We start from the raw sequence: 21,219 nt of genomic DNA on the forward strand, positions 1-21,219 counted from the left end.
CACTAAAAAATCAACAGAGAACCTGCTGACACCTTCTCTTCAAGTGTGAGAAATACTGTATGTCATTTCCTATAGCTATTCACACTTATACACATAAAGGTATTAGTTTTGCAATGGCGTTAGTGAATAGACCTTTACTCATTGTAAAAGTACTGTAATATTATTTTTTTTATGCTTACACACAGTTACAAACAAAGTAGACCTAGTAAAAATACAGTGTGTTAAAATGGTCAAAGGAAAGCTCTATAAAGAGTTTCTTCTTACCCCATCCCAGGCACAGGAAGCGCTTCCGCACCAGACGTGTTCTCATTTGCCCAATAACAGCCAGGTAGGATTGCCAGGCCTCCGTAAGCACCCAACAGAAGGAAGAGAGAAAGAAGAAGTGTAGGAAAGCAGCAATGAGAGCACAGACAGCCTGCAGAGAGACACAGGGCAGTGTTAGGAGCAGGAACATGCTGGTGCACCAATGATAATGGTACATTGGTGCATTGTGCGTCCATTTATCTTATCAACAGAGTTATAAATCTGCACATAACACTTTTTTCATCAAGCATCAGATCAGGCAACCTGTTTATTTGTCTATTGTTGTCATCTATTTTTTGTTAATTACGTACCAGCAACTGAATTAAGATTATTATTAGCATGTGCCCACAAAGCTAGGATGCAGCCAGTATAACTAGAAAAAACTATTTGCAATCAAAATTGCAAATATCCCAGCGCTCAATGTCAAAAAGAGTAGTATGATACGTGCCTGCTGCAAGTACTAGGGGTTTGGTCAAAAACCCAGAGACACAAGTCTCCACAGCAAAAACAACATGAAAACAAAATCTTTACTGCGCTAGGCACTGTAGGTGGATTAGGATCTATATATCTATATTTGGTTTGCTATCTGTTAATAAACAGGAGGCATATATTACAGATAAAAACAGATATTTATTACATACAAATGGATCCACATACAAACATCAAAAGTTGCAATCAGGTGCACATAAATAAATCAGACATATAAAACTGCAGAGATCAAATGACTCTCTTGCTACGATGTATAAGGGTATAACTTGATACCATATCAATGAGGTTCCACAGCACAACGTTCTAATTGCTGCCAATAGTTATGAAACAGTGTGACTTTAAAGTAACAATTTGTTTCCAATGAAAACAGCTGAATTCCGCTATTTAGTGGATAATCACTACTGGCGTCCCAGTGTGATATTAGTCACGCTGAATATATAGGTGGAAAAGGGGAAAGAAATGATAATACCTCGACCCCTGGAAGGCTGTATCCAAATCAATAGTCGTCCTTACTGTGGCTTGTCCGCTCGCTGTTTGAGCTGCGGCTGGATGAAATCAGCTGCCGTGCAGCGGGATGACAGAGCTGTTCACGGAGCGGTGGTTGTAATAGCGGCTGGCGGTATAGTCCGAATGTGCAGTGGAGGAACAGCATTAACCACGGAGCAGTGGCTATAGACCAGCTGGCGGCGGACTCCGGGGACTCAGCGGGAAACCAGAGCAGCCCACGAAGCAGTGTCTGTACTTCAGCCGGCAGTGAACTCCGGGAATGGATCGTCACTTTCCAAAGAACCTCCAAAGTGCAGGTGCAGCAAATGGTGTGGTGCTGTGGATACCTCCAGTGCCTGGGTGATGACGTCAACGCGTTTCGTCCCTTAAAAACCGGGACTTTCTCAAGACTGTGTGCCGGTAGTTAGTGGCACTTCCTTAAATTCCTCCAGGCATTGGCCATAATTGCTTAATTAATTAGAAACATCAGATAATCATTTTCTTCAATCAATGGATTACTTCATATCTCAGGATAGAAATCTATTTATGTTGCATAGAGAGCTTAAAATGCACATTTATTAAACTGCATATTATCATAAAGAAATAATAATAATAATAATAATAATAAAAAATACATATATTTATATAAAACATTTACAAAAACGCCTCCTGTTTATAATAGTTTAATGGTATCACTAATATACTATACCGTTAAAACAACTATTTATTAATTTTGGTTATTTATTTATTTCTTTTTAAATCTATAGCCACATGGCCTATGTTTTACTATAAATAATCAATACTTCAGATCATAGAGGTATTCTTTAATGTCTGCATACTTTACTGGGATACAGATGGTCTATCTGGAACACAGAAATTATCTTATCTATATAATCTATACCTATATTTCATTAACAAAAATCTGGATGTTGCTTCTCAAGAGAATTTCTACAGTAGAACATATATATATAAAACACTACTGATGGGAACTAGAAATTGTGAAAATGTAAGTGCATAAATGCACCATTGTATGTGCACATATATATATATATATATATAAAAAAAATATATATATATGTATATATATATATACACATCCAACTTGAAAATCAGAGGACAAATACATGGCTAGTATCGGGACTATCAGGCAACTATAGATGCAACAAAAGAGTGTGTTTAACGTGTAAACACATAGTAAATCGTGCGACTAGCATTACATCAAATCATATGTATATGTGAGAGGTTTAGGAATTCATATATGTTTCTTTTCTACTCCCTATGGGTAGTGCTCAGAGACATCTAACTTTTAAGTTTTAATCTCATTCTCTTCCATTTGTTTTCATCCTGCTTTATTAATATCTTGTGGTTAGATGTGTATATATATATATATATTTTTTTTTTTATATATATATATATATATATATATATGTGCACATACAATGGTGCATTTATGCACTTACATTTTCACAATTTCTAGTTCCCATAAGTAGTGTTTTATATATATATGTTCTACTGTAGAAATTCTCTTGAGAAGCAACATCCAGATTTTTGTTAATGAAATATAGATATAGATTATATAGATAAGATAATTTCTGTGTTCCAGATAGACCATCTGTATCCCAGTAAAGTATGCAGACATTAAAGAATACCTCTATGATCTGAAGTATTGATTATTTATAGTAAAACATAGGCCATGTGGCTAGAGATTTAAAAATAAATAAATAAATAACCAAAATTAATAAATAGTTGTTTTAACGGTATAGTATATTAGTGATACCATTAAACTATTATAAACAGGAGGCGTTTTTGTAAATGTTTTATATAAATATATGTATTTTTTATTATTATTATTATTTCTTTATGATAATATGCAGTTTAATAAATGTGCATTTTAAGCTCTCTATGCAACATAAATAGATTTCTATCCTGAGATATGAAGTAATCCATTGATTGAAGAAAATGATTATCTGATGTTTCTAATTAATTAAGCAATTATGGCCAATGCCTGGAGGAATTTAAGGAAGTGCCACTAATACCGGCACACAGTCTTGAGAAAGTCCCGGTTTTTAAGGGACGAAACACGTTGACGTCATCACCCAGGCACTGGAGGTATCCACAGCACCACACCATTTGCTGCACCTGCACTTTGGAGGTTCTTTGGAAAGTGACGATCCATTCCCGGAGTTCACTGCCGGCTGAAGTACAGACACTGCTTCGTGGGCTGCTCTGGTTTCCCGCTGAGTCCCCGGAGTCCGCCGCCAGCTGGTCTATAGCCACTGCTCCGTGGTTAATGCTGTTCCTCCACTGCACATTCGGACTATACCGCCAGCCGCTATTACAACCACCGCTCCGTGAACAGCTCTGTCATCCCGCTGCACGGCAGCTGATTTCATCCAGCCGCAGCTCAAACAGCGAGCGGACAAGCCACAGTAAGGACGACTATTGATTTGGATACAGCCTTCCAGGGGTCGAGGTATTATCATTTCTTTTCCCTTTTCCACCTATATATTCAGCGTGACTAATATCACACTGGGACGCCAGTAGTGATTATCCACTAAATAGCGGAATTCAGCTGTTTTCATTGGAAACAAATTGTTACTTTAAAGTCACACTGTTTCATAACTATTGGCAGCAATTAGAACGTTGTGCTGTGGAACCTCATTGATATGGTATCAAGTTATACCCTTATACATCGTAGCAAGAGAGTCATTTGATCTCTGCAGTTTTATATGTCTGATTTATTTATGTGCACCTGATTGCAACTTTTGATGTTTGTATGTGGATCCATTTGTATGTAATAAATATCTGTTTTTATCTGTAATATATGCCTCCTGTTTATTAACAGATAGCAAACCAAATATAGATATATAGATCCTAATCCACCTACAGTGCCTAGCGCAGTAAAGAGCCAGTATAACTAGAAGTAATGGTGTGACCCATTTAAATAGGAAGATATTTTTTATACTAATTTATCAATTTATTTTTTGTCTCAGTGAATTAATGTAAAATGTTTGTTTAATTAAGAATTTCCTGGTTAATTCAGTCCGAATGTAAAATACTGGACCATCAAACAAATGTATCTAAGGGGGGCTATTCAATTAGCCGCAAGGTGCCAACGAGCATGGGCACACACCTACCATATACAGTATCTGTAACATCAGCAGTTTTGTTGTGCACCTCTATAGGGCTGCTGCTTTTTTTCACCCTAGGCCAGTGGTTCCCAAACTGGGTGCTGTGGCACCCTGGGGTGCCTCAGGTCACTTGCAGGGGTGCCTCAGTACCCAAAAATATAATTTTTAGTCAGTGTGATAGGCAAAACCAGTGCTAATGACTGCCAATCAAAAAATATGTAGACAGCTCTCTCAACCACCATATAACTAACCTGAGGGTTACATATACTGTAGACACAATTTACTACATTTCATTTTTTTCTGAAATTCTCAACCAGAAACTTTTGGCCCAGGGGTGCCGTGGAAAAAATTCTGATACTCTAGGGCGCTGTGATTCGAAAAAGTTTGGAAACCCCTGCCCTAGGCACTAAAATGTCTAGCTCTGGCTCTCTGCCCATCATTTAGACTAGTTGCCACTGTTTACTTTATCTTCCCCATAATCACTTTATATTCTCCAAGACCACTCTTCTTTCAGTCTTAGGGCTGTATTCAATTAGCGGCGAAAACGGAAGTTTTCGCCAAAAAACAGGCGAAAACGGCAACAGGCGAAAATAAAAATGGAGAAAAGTTTTCTCCTTCCCAGACCAAGCGAAAAAAAATTATCTCCAGTTTTTTCTCGACTGTGCCGTTTCCGCCTGTTTTTTGGCGAAAACTACCGTTTTTGCAGCTAATTGAATACTGCTCTTAGGTGTCTATTTACTAAGCTGTGTTAGGAGATAAAGTGAACGGAGGTAAGGTATCAGCAAATCAGCTCCTAACTGCCATGTCACAGGATATGTTTGAAAAATGACAGTTTGGAGCTGATTAGCTGGTACCTTATCTCCGTTCACTATAACTCCTAACACAGCTTAGTAAATAGACCTCTTACTGTGTCATAATCCTCTGACAATGCAAGAGTTTGGCAGTGTTAACACAGAATTAATCAAAAATATGTAACTTTTGCAAAGGCACTGAAACCTAGACAATGTTAGAGTTTATAGTCCCTTTAAATCCCTCCCAACTAGTAAAACTGTGCGGTCTCTTCACTAGAAGCAACCTATTTGTTGCATGACTACTAAAAATGAGATGTAGCACTAGGAAATAATTGTGTCACTACTTTATGTACTGCTAGTTAGTGTTGGCGTGCCATTACTGCAGGTAAGTACTCATGAGAACTTGGATTCCACTAGTAGAAGTATTACATCCCACTAGTGAAATAGAAGTAAAGATACTGTAGTAATATATTCAAGGATTAGAAATTAGGACTCCACTAGTAGATTTAAAGACAGTCAGGAGCATAGAGGGTTACTAAATGTAATAGCAATTAGGAGGAAGTAATAGCAATAGAAGTATGTAATAGTAATTAGTTTGAGTTTGGTGTACTAGAAGTGTGGCAGCATGAACCAGCACTTGGGATGGCACTAATATAAATTTCACAAATAAATATTTATAGTGATAACACTGAACTGCAGCTATCAAACATCTGTAGCTAAAAGAATTTTCGCAGCAAATCCATTAATCTTTCTGTTTTGTGTGTGGAATAAACGAAAAAGAAAAATATGCATATCAGTACCCACTACTCCATTTCCAAATCGATTTTCTTTTCTAGCCCCCAGCATGGCTGATCTATTGTATAACTGGCAGCACATTACTGAGCATGTAAGTTAATACAGGTATTGATTAAAAAGCATTGGAGGAAAGGATTGAAAGCAGACGGATCGGAGGATGGAGTGTACATGTAATGGGGCTCAAAGCACACATTATTATTTGCAGGTTATTTCCTGGTATACAGTAATAAATGTACCAAGATGAATGTGTTCATAGTAATTTTCTTTAACACACAGTTGTCACACTCCTTCAACACACTATGGCCATGATATACAGTTGGACATAAGCGTCTTTTTTCCTTTTTGGTGTATAAAATCCAATTCTTCCGCTCGTATACAGATTCAGTCGCATCTTGTGCTTATTGTATTCCGTATACTTAGGCAAATTCAGGAGAGACAGGGGGCATGCAAGTGTAGACCACGTCCAGTAGTGTTGTGTTTATGCAAATTTGACTCATGCAGGCCAAATCACAGACATATGCACCTGTCAGCCTCTTCTGATTGGCTGAGGACATCATGATCCCTCCCACAGATACTATATAAATTATTAGTGTGGCTGCTGCAATCTATTTACATTATTTCAATGATATTTGCATTAGGTCTCTTGTATTTAATTGAACTGAGGGCCTGATTCAGACCCGGACGCTATTTGCGGACGGTCGTTCTAAAAAGGGGACGGATATTTAAATTGAGCGCTCGCTCTTTGCGGTGTGTTGATGCCTCTATGTCTGAGCGAGCGTTCGAAAAATGCGCTCGCTATTTTGTAAAGACGCCCCTTTGCCGTTCGCATCACATGTCATCTCCGGTATTTATTAGATTACTCGGGAACATCGAAAGGCATCAGAACTACTCGCAGTATTTGTGGTAGGATTTTCTTACCGCTATCACTGCGAGCAGTTCAGGCTAAAAGACAACCAAGTGACGCGGTCGATGACGCTCCTTTACTAATTATGCACTCCCATTAAACGCCCTTTTTACCGTTAGGCACGCCTGCGTTCGGATCTCCACTCCCCCGTTTTCAAGCACCATCCCGTTACCACCCACAAACAGTACATTCTGTCAATCAAATTAGCAGCCCTTCGCTGTTTTACGAGCGCACGATTTCCGACCGCAATGACTGGTTTGCGCATGCACATTACGACCCATACGCATGCGCAGTTGTGCGAACATCGCTCAGAGCAAACGAGCGGCTCTGAATCAGGCCCTGAATTAGTACTTTTATTCTGTATTTGCTTCTGTATCTAATTGTATTTTACATGGTAAATACAACTTTAGTATTTATTAATAGCACTGTCCAGACACAGACAGGTTGTCTTATGTATAATACACTTTCTTAAAGTACCATATTATGTACAAATTTGGTACTGTAATATTAGCATTTACTAATCTGTCAAGACACATTAGATATTTATGCTGCTGTTTTAAGATATTGTCGACTTGGCACATATATTACTGTTTTTTCTAGGCATAAAATCGGCACATATAAAGACCTGTAAGCATTTTGAGATACATCCAGATCTATAAATGTGATTTTTTTCTTTGGTCACAGTTTACGCCTGCAATTCGGAAACAAAATGCCACCAACTATACATCAGCCCTGATGTTGTGTATCCATTAAGCGCATACATTCTCACATATTATTGACCATATTATTTATGTGAACCATTCTTTTAGACATGTACCTATAATTTCCTTACTTACTGTATCTGATAATAACATTTACATAACATTATTAGTGACCTAACCTGATCACAGCACGAGTTCTGTACAAACAATTTATCTCACCTTGCTGAGTGCTTGGGATTGTCCAACCAAAATCAAAACATTGGAAGCAAGGATGGACAAACAGAAATTAAGCAGGATGATGGAGCGTTCAGAACGAATGAATCTAGGATAGAAGAGAAATTAAGCATATATAGAGCAATGCATTATAAAATAATATATGAGGTTATACATAGAAGCTAAGTTATATGAAGTAAGTGTCCATCTACATAGAAAATTTGCTATATTTGTAATATATTGTTCCTTCCTAAAGTTGCATTTTATTATTAGCCGTTCCAGGCTGGATATTTTTTCTGTGTCTAAATGTCACACGATGTTCAATAGAGCAGGTTTAGTAGCCCAGTAGAAAGGGACGTCAGTAGTGTTTATCATCAGTGATGGTTATTAATAGATCATCAGTGGTTATTAATAGATGTAGTTTAGTGTTGCGAAGAGCCGTGTAGATAGAAGACTTGGAAAAAAGGATTTAAATAGCTTAAAGTCATTAATTTTATTTTGGACTATTCAGTACTGTGGGCCTGAGTCATCTTCAGACGGAATTGCAAAGCTGCTGCTGTGCTGATATAGTAATGCAGCAGGAGGCATCACGCCTCCTGCTGCATTATGTATCCGAGCTGAGTTGTCCAACGCAGCATCGGATACTTTGCGGGACATCGGCTGGCTAAGGTGACCCATGGAGTCATGCAGCCGGTCGCCGCAGTTGAGATGAAGAAGCCAGGAAATGAACCAAAGGAGGCTGTAAAACGTCTGGTTCTTTTATACCTTTTCTCTTTTTTTGCACAATATTTTACTCTTTATTTTTTTTTTTTCCAGCGCCATCTTATGTTCAGATTGTTTCTATTTTGACACTTTATTTTGAGTGGTGTGACACTCTTTTTCTGAAAGATAGGAAGGCTGCAGGTGTTGCGCACCCTCTCTTTACACACATTCTATATTCCTGATACCCCCTCCCCGTCCACAAACGGCAGCAGACTGTCAATCACTGACAGTTTGCTGCCAGTCTGCCAGCGGATTCGCAGAACTGGTCATGCACCTGCGCAGATTCCAAAACATCAGGAATCTGCATTCAGCAGTGCACTAGCATGTACTGCTGAATCAGGCCCTGTATCTTCTATAGTGTCTCGACTTCAAAGTAAGTAATAGCCATTTTTTAATTATCTTCTATTGACTTTATTGGCTTATTTATCTGACAGCTTTCAGCAAGTGTCCCGTTAATATAGGGATGGCCACCAACCTTAGATGGTTAACCACTACTGATGGTTAAGCACCAAATCCAATGGTTCTCCGCCATTGATGGCACAGAGCACCGCAATGTTTTTTTTCTCCCTGGCACCAGGACATGGAGCTGAGCTCTGCCCCAGACACGACCCGTGAAGCTATACCCCCACCTTTCATTGGCTCACTGCCCAGTAAGTAATATAGCAGGGATAACATCGGTGGGTGTAACCATCAATCTAGGTTGGTGACCATCAATGGGTACCCACCAATGGCCATCTCTACTGTTTTTACTTCTTCCATTTCCTGAATACTCCTTTCCTCCTTCAAATCAAAGTTCACTTGAATAGTTCTCTGTTTTTGATATTCTGGCTTTACAGCTACTATATTATTAATATATTATCAAATATTCAAGAAAATGTCCTGTGATTCTAGCACTGGAAGATTCAGTGTACACTAGATCTAATAATAATCCAGAAGCTTTCATTTTTTTCAAACCAGTTTACATGTATTTACTAATGCCATCTAGCAAATGTAGGCTTACCCTGCTTTCACTTAGGCAGTGTACATCTTATGGGATGTCATGCTGATATCAACATTTCCTGGACAGTTTCTCTTCAATAACATGAAAGCACCCCACAATGTGCAGCTTGGCAATCATATATATTAGTTATCTGCAACATTCTGCAGTTGCACTCTTCACTACCTCTGCATTGTCTCCTGACAGCTAATAATCAGTATTCCACAGCATGGATAACGTCTGAACTGGTTGCACTGCACTGTGTGGATACTTTCTGAGCTGATTACACAGCCAGAATACCATCTGGATTTTCCTATATGTGGAATATTGGACTTTGTTGCCTGTGTTGTTGTGACAGCAAGCATCATGTATAACCACAAACTTACCTCCAAAATGCAGCATAAACAGCAAGAAGAATGAGCAAAGCCATACAGGATACAGCACAGCCAATCATCAAGGGCACAGATGGAGAACCAGTGACATCCATCACCTGCCAAGACAGCAAAGTGTCAGCTCTCTGAACGAAAAATGTCACCTACTACATGGTGGTCCAAAAGTCTCCAAACATAGAAACATTCCATACATAGGGAAAATTAAACACTTTAGAAAAAAAAACCTTAATTCACAAAATGTTCTATATGGTGGCCATTACTTTGAAAACACAAATGGATGCAATTATCCTATTCATGATGAACGTGTGTTAATACATATTGTGTTTTGAAAGCAGTCCTTTAGGTAATTAATTTTATGTGTCTTTTCAAAGGTATTCTTAATGGGTTTCTGACTTTCTGTGTTTTATGTAGAAAGAACTTTGTGAATAAAATGACAATTTGTTAAAAAGCGTAAATTTTCCCTATAAGTGGAGACTTTTAGTCCACCCAATAGATACACTGAATCCTGGATTCAGTGTATCTACATCTTGAGATTGATCTAAATCATGATTTTTCACAGGATTGGGGTTTAACAAAATTCTTACAAACCAGACAAACCAGCCCAAGTCCTCATTTCCCTGAATTTTAGTGGCAGAAACAAAATGAAAAGCTGAAATTACAAACTATTGTAATTGTTCTCAGTTACACTCATTTTTATTTTAATTTGCAAATTACGGTTGGAAATCAGCTCAATCAGCTCAATAGTTTGCAGATTATTTTATAAAAAGGATTTAAAATGAGCTGGAAAGCTAATGCTTAGAATGGAGGCAGGTATAGGTTTCTGAGCTGAGTTTTATATGATGATAATCTCTCTGCACCAGTTTGACAGGATCACTATTCAGCACCTTCCACTATTTTCTGGGACAGCTTGCTGGCCATCATTCCTCACATTACACTGTCCCTGTCACGTGCAGCCCTGCCCTTATTCAACCAAATGAAAAGACAATTTATTATTAAGGTCATAACTCATCTCCTGAAAATCTCTTTTCTGTTGTAAACATTCTGATAATGTAATTTACTTGTTGTTCTATCACCATTCCAAACTGGTGCATAAACTGGTGAAAATGGATATTTTATTCATTACTACAATGATGCTCAAATTCTACGAGCTTTCCTACACAGATGTACAGTATATGCCGACATGTAGGAATGGTGCAGAGTAAAGGAAATGGGGCATATGTATCAAAGCTTGATGTGAGATAAAATTGTGAGCTATATATCACCAACCAAACAGCTCCAAACTATCATTTGTTAAACACAGCCTGCAAAATGTAAGTTAGAAGCTGATTGGTTGGTGATATATATCTCACAATTTTATCTCACATCAAGCTTTGATACATATGCCCCAAAGTGTACGTAAAAATGAGTGTACGTAAAAATGAATGTACTTCCACACATATGAACAGCTGGAAGCAGCTAAATATGCACACATTGCTGCATGGGCTACATATGCCCCAGGTTCACTACTAGTCATTATTATCAATGTGTATCTTCCCTGTACTAGGTGCAAATGATCCTAACACAATCAGCATAAGCCGCATTTGCCTAGATACATTCAGAATGCCAATCTCGCATTTCCGTGTGCTCGTTTTCTGAGCATACACTTCACGCAAGATTCTATGCTTAAACTGGAGCATGCTCAATACTGCATCAGCCCCATAATTCACACACACCTACACAGCCTGCACAATACAGCAGCTAAGCGACAACCTACATGTCATTTATATTGTCACATTCCTCATGCACTAAACAGTTTAGTTTCTGCACAGAATAAAACGTTCTACCCCTACTCTGTCCTATATACTTGCTTTCCTACTGTGTAGAGAGCTGTGAACATATTAAACTCCAAGATGGGGGCAGAATGATAGGAAACACTTTGTTTTACTCTATGTTACTCAATCACATTGCCATTACATATCATTTATTGTTCCAAAAATAAAGATTCTCTTTAAAATTAACAAGTAGGTTCTGCTGATCAATCAGTAACTAGTATGAGAAAAATTTCACTAATAGTCATCTATCAAATAGAACTCCAATTTCCTTTAATCTCCTTTCCCCTCCCACAACTAGCAGAACTACAGGGACCTCTGTCATTTGTGGCTCTCTAGTGAATTTGACATTCAAGCACTCTAAAACCTCTTGTGCTGGGATCTAGAATTGGACAGGTGCCCAGCCATCTCAACACAAGAAAGCATAGATGCACTTGAAATTCAACTTCCACTACTTCCACTGGTAACAGTTTATTACCATTGATCAAGTGCTTGGGGTGAGCATGTCACAAATGGGGGATGACCGTGAACCCCTGGGGTTCTGCTAATTGAGAGAAGAGGTGCTATAGTATCATGTTATTATTGGTCGCCTTTTAACTATATTGCATTAACTTGATGCACATATAATATGCAGAGAAGTGCATTTATATCTATACGGTATATCTGTCCAACGTCATATTTCTTTCTTATAGGTGCAAGAGTTCTCTTTTCTTTTACAGACACTTATTGTGCTGACTTACTGACGGGCAGCATTTCAGTACTGCAGTAGTGCAAAGCATTTCATGTATTTTTGGTGTAAATAATTTTACCAGGCATCTATGAAACAAGCCTCAAAATAGAATTTAATTTGTCCCATTTAATTCATAACAGTATTTCTTATTGGGACTCCATTCCTGCACATACTATATTACAGAGACCCCTTACAGCTGAAGTTATTTTATTTGCACCACTGATCACACACAGAGCAACTTTACACACTAACCCCGCTGAAATAATGCACATGGAAATCCAGAGGGTTATGCACAAATCGTCCCTATACGTACAGTAGATGTTCTGTGGTAGCACACTGTTGTGATAAATTAGATTTCAACAAAGCCAAACATCACAAATGCTTGAAAATACCAGCAATGTCTATAGGCCACATCAGATCATCAAAATGAACAATATGGCCTAAATCAAACACCTCTATCTGTATCCATAACAATTTGCAATCATTTTGCAGATCAGTACCCAACTTCATGCACATAAATAATACTCACTTACAAACTGGCCTACAGTATGTCTTCACACTTACCAACTCCTTGGGTAGTTGTGCCAACACAGCAAAGGTGGAGAGCTGATCGCAAAGGCATTTGGTGTGAGATGGTTGTGTTGGCAGAGTCTGGCAGCTCTCAGTGTCCCAGTTCCCACTGGAAGCATCACTGGTGATCAGAAGCAGAAATGTTCAGTCAAAAACCAAAAAAGATAGATTGTAAAGCAGAGCTGTCCGTAGTTCTGTATTTCAGGATAAATAGTGAAGCTGTGCATATCCAAGCAGGCACAGCTAGCATGCATCACTTTGCTGGTGTCTTGAATATGTGTGTGTGCGTGTGGGAGAAACCCAGGAAAGAAATGAGGCAGAGAAAGAAGGAGTGTGGGGGAGACTGAGAAAGACAAAATGAGGGGGAGAAACAATAGAGAGGAAGATAAGAAAGAGGTCAATAATGAGAGGGGGAGAAAGGGTATGAATGATGAAAAAGACGGATGAATAAAGAGTGTGGGGGGACAGAAAATGCAATGGTGGCAACAGATTTGTAAAACGCACGGTGTAAAAGGAAGAGAGGGGAATACAGAGCCACAACTACAGAGAACAGTGAAGGGAAGAGCACAAAGTAAGATATAGTAAGTGGGAGCAATTTGGGAGAGATATAGCTACGCCGCAAGGCATTATTCACCAGGGATTATATATGAAGGAGACAAGACGAGAGAAAAGTATATGGAATAGGGACCTGCAAGAAAAGCGAGGACAAAACACTCAGCACATAGTGGCAAAGATTAGCTGCCTCTAGGTTTTACCATGGCTCAGTCTGACAGATCCTACCTCTTCTCTCTGTGTGTTAGGTTATCCCTCAACCTCCCCTAAAGCTTCAGCCACTTTAACTAAACCTGGTAAGTGCAAATTGTGTCTCTGGAAACTGTTCAGCACGCATTTACTTTTATAGGTAATATATCATCTTTTTCAGCAATATAGATGCAATGCCATTTGTTTTCTTTTTATAATAGAATTTGGTCTTTTAAGAGGAAAGTAATTTTAAAGAGTTTTTAAAAAAACCAAGTTTCTAAATCATAAATGCTTCCACTATAGCTTTAGTATTTCTCTGTATTACAACACACTATTACAAGGGGTCTAGTCACAAAAATGTCAGCTGTCTATAGGAAGGGAGGAAACAATCCAGGAATACATCACTAGATCTCACACCAGTCAGCCACGTTACTCTGGCAACCGCAGCAGATGGAACGTTATAATAAAGCAAGGAAAGGATGAGGACTCCCGCTCATACACACCCACACACAAATGCACACACCTCTATGTACACAGACAGGGAAACAGCAATCACCTACAACAGGACTCACCTAATAATATATCAACTTTATAAAAACACACACACAGAAATATACTAAAAGAAACTGATACAAATAGAAATGAATATAAGAAATGCCTAGATTCCTAGCATACAAAATCATGCACTGTAAAAAAAAGAGAAGCGAAGTGCACAACATATTCTTATAGTAATAATTTGGCCAACAGTTGCGAAGAAGCCTAAAGCTGGCCACAAACCCCACGATAGTGCAGCCAACATGGAGGAGCGGAGGAATCACAAGATGATAATCCGAGCACCTCCATACATGGAGGTGATCACTATTCACAGCATGAAGTGGGGTGACCAGTGGTCGAGTGGATCGGATAGGTTAGATAACCAAACAATCCATTTTTCAATTTGTTGTAGGCAGTGAATGATTATCGTTCTGGTTCATACACAGAACGATAATCGTTTAACCCAGCTTCACCTTTAAAGAGAGATTTATACAATTACACATTAAAAAATTACTATGCAACATATTTTTTCAGCTCCATGTTGCCTTTTATAGGTATTATGCACTATATATTAATTAGTCAATTCTCTACTGCACAAAGTAGGAGATACAGCTGTGGAGCTCTGTTCATTCCCATTCATCTTTGAGATCTTGCATATACCAAAGCAAAATAGATGCCACACTAGCTATTATTATTATCATTCTCTATATATATGGCACCCCAAGGGGTCCGCAGTGCCTTACAAAGTCCATAAACAGAATGAGTAAGACAAGTAACGAGTGACTTACCGTACAAAAAAATTGCAGGACAAGGACATGGTTTATAAACATTGCTGCATCAGTGATAGTGTAAGTAAGGGAAGGAAAGGCACATGAGGGAATAGAGCCCTGCTTGTGAGAGCTTACATTCTAATGGAGAGGGACAGACAGACAGGGGTGACACAAATAGGGAGGCAGTGAGTAAGAGGCATGGGGCAGTGTGTTAGAATGAGAACTGGATGGCTTTGATGAAGAAGTAAAAGCCCATTCAAAGTTTTGTAGTGAAGAGAGTCTTATAGGGAGAGGGAGAGAAATCCAGAGGTAGGGAGTAGCACAAGTAAAATGTTGGACGCGGGAATGGGAGGAAATAATCAGACGGCAGAAGAGGCAATATTCATTTGTGGAGCATGGTCAGTGGGCAGGAGTGTGAAGGGAGATAAGGTCAGAGATGTAACTGGGAGAGGAATGGGTGAGGACTTTGAAAGTGAGTGTGAGAAGCTTGAATTGGGTTCTGAAGGGGAAGGGGAGTCAGTGTAGGGCTTGTAGGAGAGGGGAGGCAGATGTAGTACATTTGGAGAGGGAGATGAAATGGGCAGCAGCACTGAGGACAGATTGGAGTAGAGAGATGTAAGTCATGGAGGACAGATAGGAGGAGATTACAGTAGTCCAATCTGGAGATTACCAGTGAGTGGATAAGGGTCTTAGTTGCCTAAAGGGTGAGAAAAGGTCTGATCCTTGAGATATTTCTGAGATGGAATAGGTAGGACTGTGAGAGGTACTAGATTTGTGGTTTGAAGGATAGGGAGGAGTCAAGGATGACTTCAAGACAGTGTACTTGCGAGCTAGATGAGATGGTGGTGCTGTCAAAAGATAATGAAATTGTGGTAGGTGTGATTATTTGTGAGGGTGGGAAGATGACCAGCTCAGTCTTAGACATGTTAAGTTTAAGAAAGTGCTGTGAGACTCAGGAAGAGATAGCAGAGAGACAGTTGGAGATAAGAGTGAGCAGCGTGGGGGAGAGGTAGATCTGAGTGTCATCAGCATAGAGATTATATTGGAAGCCAAAAGAGCTATTGAGCTCACCTAAAGAGAATGCATAGAGGGTGATTATGAGTGGTCCAAGAATGGAACCTTGGGGAACACCTACAGTTAGTGTAATTGGGGGGAGGTGGAATCATGAGAGGAGATAGAGAAAGAAGGGTCAGAGAGGTAGGAGGACAGCCAGGAGAGGGCAGTGTCAAGCAGACTGAGAGAGTGAAGGATTCGCAGGAGGAGAGAGCGGTCCACAGTGTCAAAAGCAGCAAAGAGGTTGAGGAGAATAAGCAGAGAGTAGTGGCCCTTGGATTTAGCAGCAAAGAGGTCATTGCTGAGGGCAGTCTCAGTGGCATAGAGATGACAAATACCATACTGAAATGGGTCACGGATGGAGTGGGTGAAAAGGCAGTAAGGCAATTGTAGACAATACGATCAAGGAGTTTGGAGGCAAATGGCAGAAGAGAGATAAGGTGGTAGTTGGGGAGAGTGTTAGAATCGAGGTTGTGTTTTTTAAGAATAGGGGACTGTCACGTTCGGGCTATGGTGATCCTCTGTAGATAGATTGGAAGACGTGGACCCAGGTTGAGAAGGGAATCGGAGGCGGGGGGCCTGGATATATGCCTTCCTCATCCACAAGTACCAGATGTTGACTAGACCTGACCAAAGGTGCGGAGTCTAACTTACTGGGAGGTGTTCACCAGTGATCCCTCCAAGTGGGATTTCGGTTTAAGCTGCACCCAGCAAGCAGGTCGCGGCCCTTTGGTCAGGTATCCGACACAAGTGGGAAATGGAAGAACATTATCACAGGGAAAGCACAGGAGAATGATACTGGAAGTTTTGCACTTGGGTACACACCCTGTTGATCCAGACGCAGGGCTGACACAGGAAAATGGCACTAGGAGATTGTACTTGGATGATGTACTAGTAGACACACTGTAGCTTCAGATGCAGAACTGGAACAGAAGAATGGTACTAGGAGATTGTACTTGGATGACGTACTGAGGGCCTGATTCAGACTCGCTCGTAAGTGTCCGCACGCTCGCTCTGAGCGATGGTTGCATAACTGCGCATGCTTATGGTTCGCAATGCGCATGCGCAAGCCAGTCATTGCGGTCGGAAATCGTGCGCTCGTAAAACACAGAAGGGCTGCTATTTTGAGTGACAGAATGTGCCGTTTGTGGGTGGTAACGGGGGAAGGTGCTTGAAAACGGGGGAGTGGTTGTGCGAACGCAGGCGTGCCTAACGGTCAAAAGGGCGTTTAATGGGAGTGCATAATTAGCAAAGGAGCGTCATCGATCACGTCACTTGGTTGTCTTTTCGCCTGAACTGCTCGCAGTGATTGCGGGAAGTAATTCCTACCTCAAGCGCTGCGAGCATTTCAGATGCCATTCGATGTTCCCGATTAATCTAACAAAAACAGGAGATGACGTGATTTGCGAAAGGCAAAGGGCGTCTTGAAAAAATAGCGAGCGCATTTAACGGACGCTCTTGCACAGACATAGAGGTGTCCTCACACCGCAAAGAGCGCTCAATTTAAATATCCGGCCCCTTTTTGAGAGCGAGCGGCCGCAAATAGCGTCCGGGTCTGATTCACGCCCTGAGTACATACACTGTGGTTCCAGACGCAGAACTGGCACAGGAGGATGATACTAGGAGATTGTATTCAGATGATGTACTGAGTACATACTGGCACAGGAGGATGATACTAGGAGATTGTACTCAGGTGATGTACTGAGGGTCTCATTCAGACCCGCTCGCGAGCGCAGGACGCTCGCAAGCGGGTTGATGTTACCCCAATGCGCATGCGCACGATGGAGGCAGCTCAGTCGTGCGCATGCGCGAGACCCGGACAGCGACAGCCAAGCTGTCGCTCTGGGTCTCGTACCAAAGGGGGCGTGCTGTCGATGGTGACTGACAGCACGCCCCCTTTGGTGGGCGTGCCGGGGGCGTGGCTGCCAGACAGAGGCGTTCCCATGGGAACGCCTACCGTCTGGGTCCGGCAACCACTGACATCACTAGTGATGTCAGTGGGAGTGATTTTGGCTCTGATAGAGCCAAAATCATTCCAGGGCTTGCGGCCACGAGACCCTACCGCAGGGTCTCGTCGCAAGCCCGATGGTCGCGATGGTCTTGACCATCACGGCCATCATCATGGACGCTCACATAAGCTGTGGGTGGTAACCCACAGCTATGCGAGCGTCCAAAAGGCCGCTCCACATTTAAATAGGACGGCCCTGATTCAGAGCGAGCGCTCTGGTCAGAGCGTCCGGCTCTGAATCAGGGCCTGAGTACATACACTGTGGTTCCAGACACAGAACTAGCACAGGAGGATGACACTTCGGAGATAGTACTCGAGTAACGTACTGAATACACACCCACATCGTGGGTAAACACTAGGAGAGTATCGCTGGAAGAAAGGAGCTTGGAACCTGGAACGCTGCAACAGCTAGTATACACTGGAAGTAACAAGGTTGTACAGGAAACTTCCTGTTGTCTGGAGCCCGGCTAAATACCCTAAGGTAGCAGTCCATTGGAGGATAAGGGCCAGATGAGGGCCTTGACTTTATCTCCAGATACTAGGGAGAAAGACCTCAAAGTAGGTAAGATGGATGAGGAGGGGTAGGCTGGGAAAGAGGGTCTGGTGGGACGTGATATACTGATGTATGGTGTCAATTTTAGATGTGAAGTAGGTGACAAAGGTAGAGAGCGAGGAGGGGAGGTGAGGAGGCAGTTGAAAGTGGCAAAGAGACGATAGGGGTTGAAAGACTGGGAGGAGATAAGGTTCTAGGAATATGACTGTTTAGAGATGGAGAGAGCAGCTTTGTAGGTTGAGAGCATGAAGGAAGTCTGCATCGGAAGGCGATTTCCTCCACTGTCGCTCGGCGATTTGTGAACACTTTTGCGATTTCAATGTTGTTGTTTTGTTAATGACAACAAAGTGTGTATTGTACAAGTCGCGTTAAACATAACGCATGAGCACTGTGCGACTCGGTGGCGCAGAGCATCTTTTCATTTAACTTTTTTACTTTAAAATGTGTCTTATTTGAATAGTGATGCGAATAGGATGCACAGGCCTCTTCTGCTGATTAAAATGATATGTAGCATGCCTATATTCTGTGTGCAAATGCAGGTGTATCTGCATGCAAAATGCTATGTTACAGTGTCAGCGGCTGGACGGCATGGCGCGAATAGAAGGGTTGTTTAATGCGCAAGGAAGTAAGATGTATGTGGACACGGACACATCTGTAGGGATGAGGTGTGGATCTGCGAGGGCGAGCAGTGAACATTGGAGCAACAGAGAGTCAAGAGCAGAAAAGGGAGGAATTGTATAGGGAAATGGCTTGGTCAGGGCAGGAGAGAGAGAGACAATGGGGGAGAGAAGTGATTAGAGCAGGGAGGATATTGATACGGCAGAGGTTCCCAAACGCGGTCCTCAAGGCATCCCAACAATTCAGGTTTTAGAGATATAAATTGTTGATCACAGGTGACTTAATTAGTACCTCAACCAATTTGATTTAATCACCTGTGCTCAACCATGGATATCTCTAAAAACTGAACTTCTGGGGTGCCTTGAGGACCAAGTATGGGAACCTCTGGGATATGGTGTCGATGGCTAGCATGTACAATAATAATATTATAGTAACCATGCAAGAGTATTTCAGTGAAATAAATACTGTATGGCTAATGAATATTTATGCGCTCATTGTTATTGTCATCAAGCAAATGTTATGCATTGGGGTGAGGGTCTGAAGGAAAACGTTATGTTAGATATTGATTTCTATGTCTACACTGATATTAAAATAATACACTGGTCCACTTTATTATTATTGTCTATGATTTATAAAGCGCCACAGTGCTCTATAGCGCAGGACAGTGTTGAAACAGGACATACTATGTAAAGAACAAGATTTAAGGTATGGATGGGCTTGCTCATGATAGAGCGCAGAGAGAAACAGGTGCAGCTTGGGTAAGCTGTGAGAGTGTACTAGTATAGGTGAAAGTAGGGTATTCTATATTAAAGAGGCTGGTTTCAGAGAGCGGTTTAAGATTTGGAGGATGAGGAAGAGATTGTCGTTGTAGGGAACTCCATAAGTGCTCATAGATGAGGTAAGGCACAGGTAAGAGGTACATATATGAACTCTATTGAGGTACCAGTTGAACACAGCACAGAGCAAAGAAACCACTGGGGAAGATAAATCCAATATTTTTTACTTTGTAACTTGTACAGTCATCAAGCACTTGAATTGATATATACTGATGTTGATGTTGATATTCCCTCACTGTCATGATTCATTTAAGCCATACATGAACCTATACCAGTGTTTTAAGAGAAAAAACTAAAAAAGTTTATTTTTACAAAATATGTTTCTACCTATTCAAGTTGCAGAGGTGTTTCCTGAGAATAGAGAGTTATGCTGGTGGATACACACTGGCTGACATATCGGCTATTCAACTGAACAGCCGATATATCCTGTGTGCATCAGCCAGTGTGTACAGACGATATGTCTGTGAACAACGTCGTTCACAGACATAAAGCGTCATCTGTGCAGCACAGCCGATGGCAGCTGACCACCCGTACAAATGCTGCACAGGCTGAAGGGGAGGGGGCACGATGCGACCCCCAGGCCAGCAGGACCCTGGCCAGATGGCAGTGATGGTTGTTCAGTGTGTATGAACAACCATCATCTGCAAATAAGTCGATCTGCAGATATATCTTTCAGATGTATACCCATCTTAAGTGAAGATTAGGGGGTAAATTTACTAAGATTCGAGAAGGTCCCAATTTTCAAAGAGATTTATCTCGTTGGTACTCGCCAAAACTCAGGAGATTTAGGGCCTGATTCAGAGCCACTCGTAAGCGGAAGCTCGTTCGCTCCGAGCGATGTTTGCCCAACTGCGCATGCGTATGGATCGTTATACGCATGCTAAACCAGTCAGTGCGGCCGAAATTCATGTGCTCGCAAAATAGCGAATGCCTGCTAATTTCAGTGACAGGATGAGGCGTATGTGGGTGGTAACAGGGGAAGGTGCTTGAAAACGGGGAGTGGAGATCCGATCGCAGGCGTGCTTAAAGGTCAAAACGGGTGTTTTAAGGGTGTG

At 41.1% G+C, this 21,219-nt stretch overlaps 1 protein-coding gene across 6 annotated transcripts in view; it reads right to left on the reverse strand.

Annotated features, from left to right (window-relative positions):
- The window catches only part of ADGRB2 (adhesion G protein-coupled receptor B2), a 468,088-nt gene that overhangs the window by 30,614 nt on the left and 416,255 nt on the right, over positions 1-21,219 (reverse strand). For all 6 annotated transcript variants that reach the window (XM_088462147.1, XM_088462149.1, XM_088462146.1 and 3 more), the window contains 4 exons: positions 13,046-13,172; positions 9,938-10,041; positions 7,820-7,922; positions 265-415 (listed from right to left, as the gene is read on the reverse strand). In XM_088462147.1, coding sequence (XP_088318273.1) covers positions 265-415; positions 7,820-7,922; positions 9,938-10,041; positions 13,046-13,172 — 485 coding nt within the window. The remainder of the gene's footprint in view (positions 1-264; positions 416-7,819; positions 7,923-9,937; positions 10,042-13,045; positions 13,173-21,219) is intronic.

Source organism: Taudactylus pleione, unplaced genomic scaffold, assembly GCF_031769625.1.
Source record: "Taudactylus pleione unplaced genomic scaffold, aTauple2 ptg001153l, whole genome shotgun sequence".
Taxonomy (NCBI): Eukaryota; Metazoa; Chordata; class Amphibia; order Anura; family Myobatrachidae; genus Taudactylus; species Taudactylus pleione.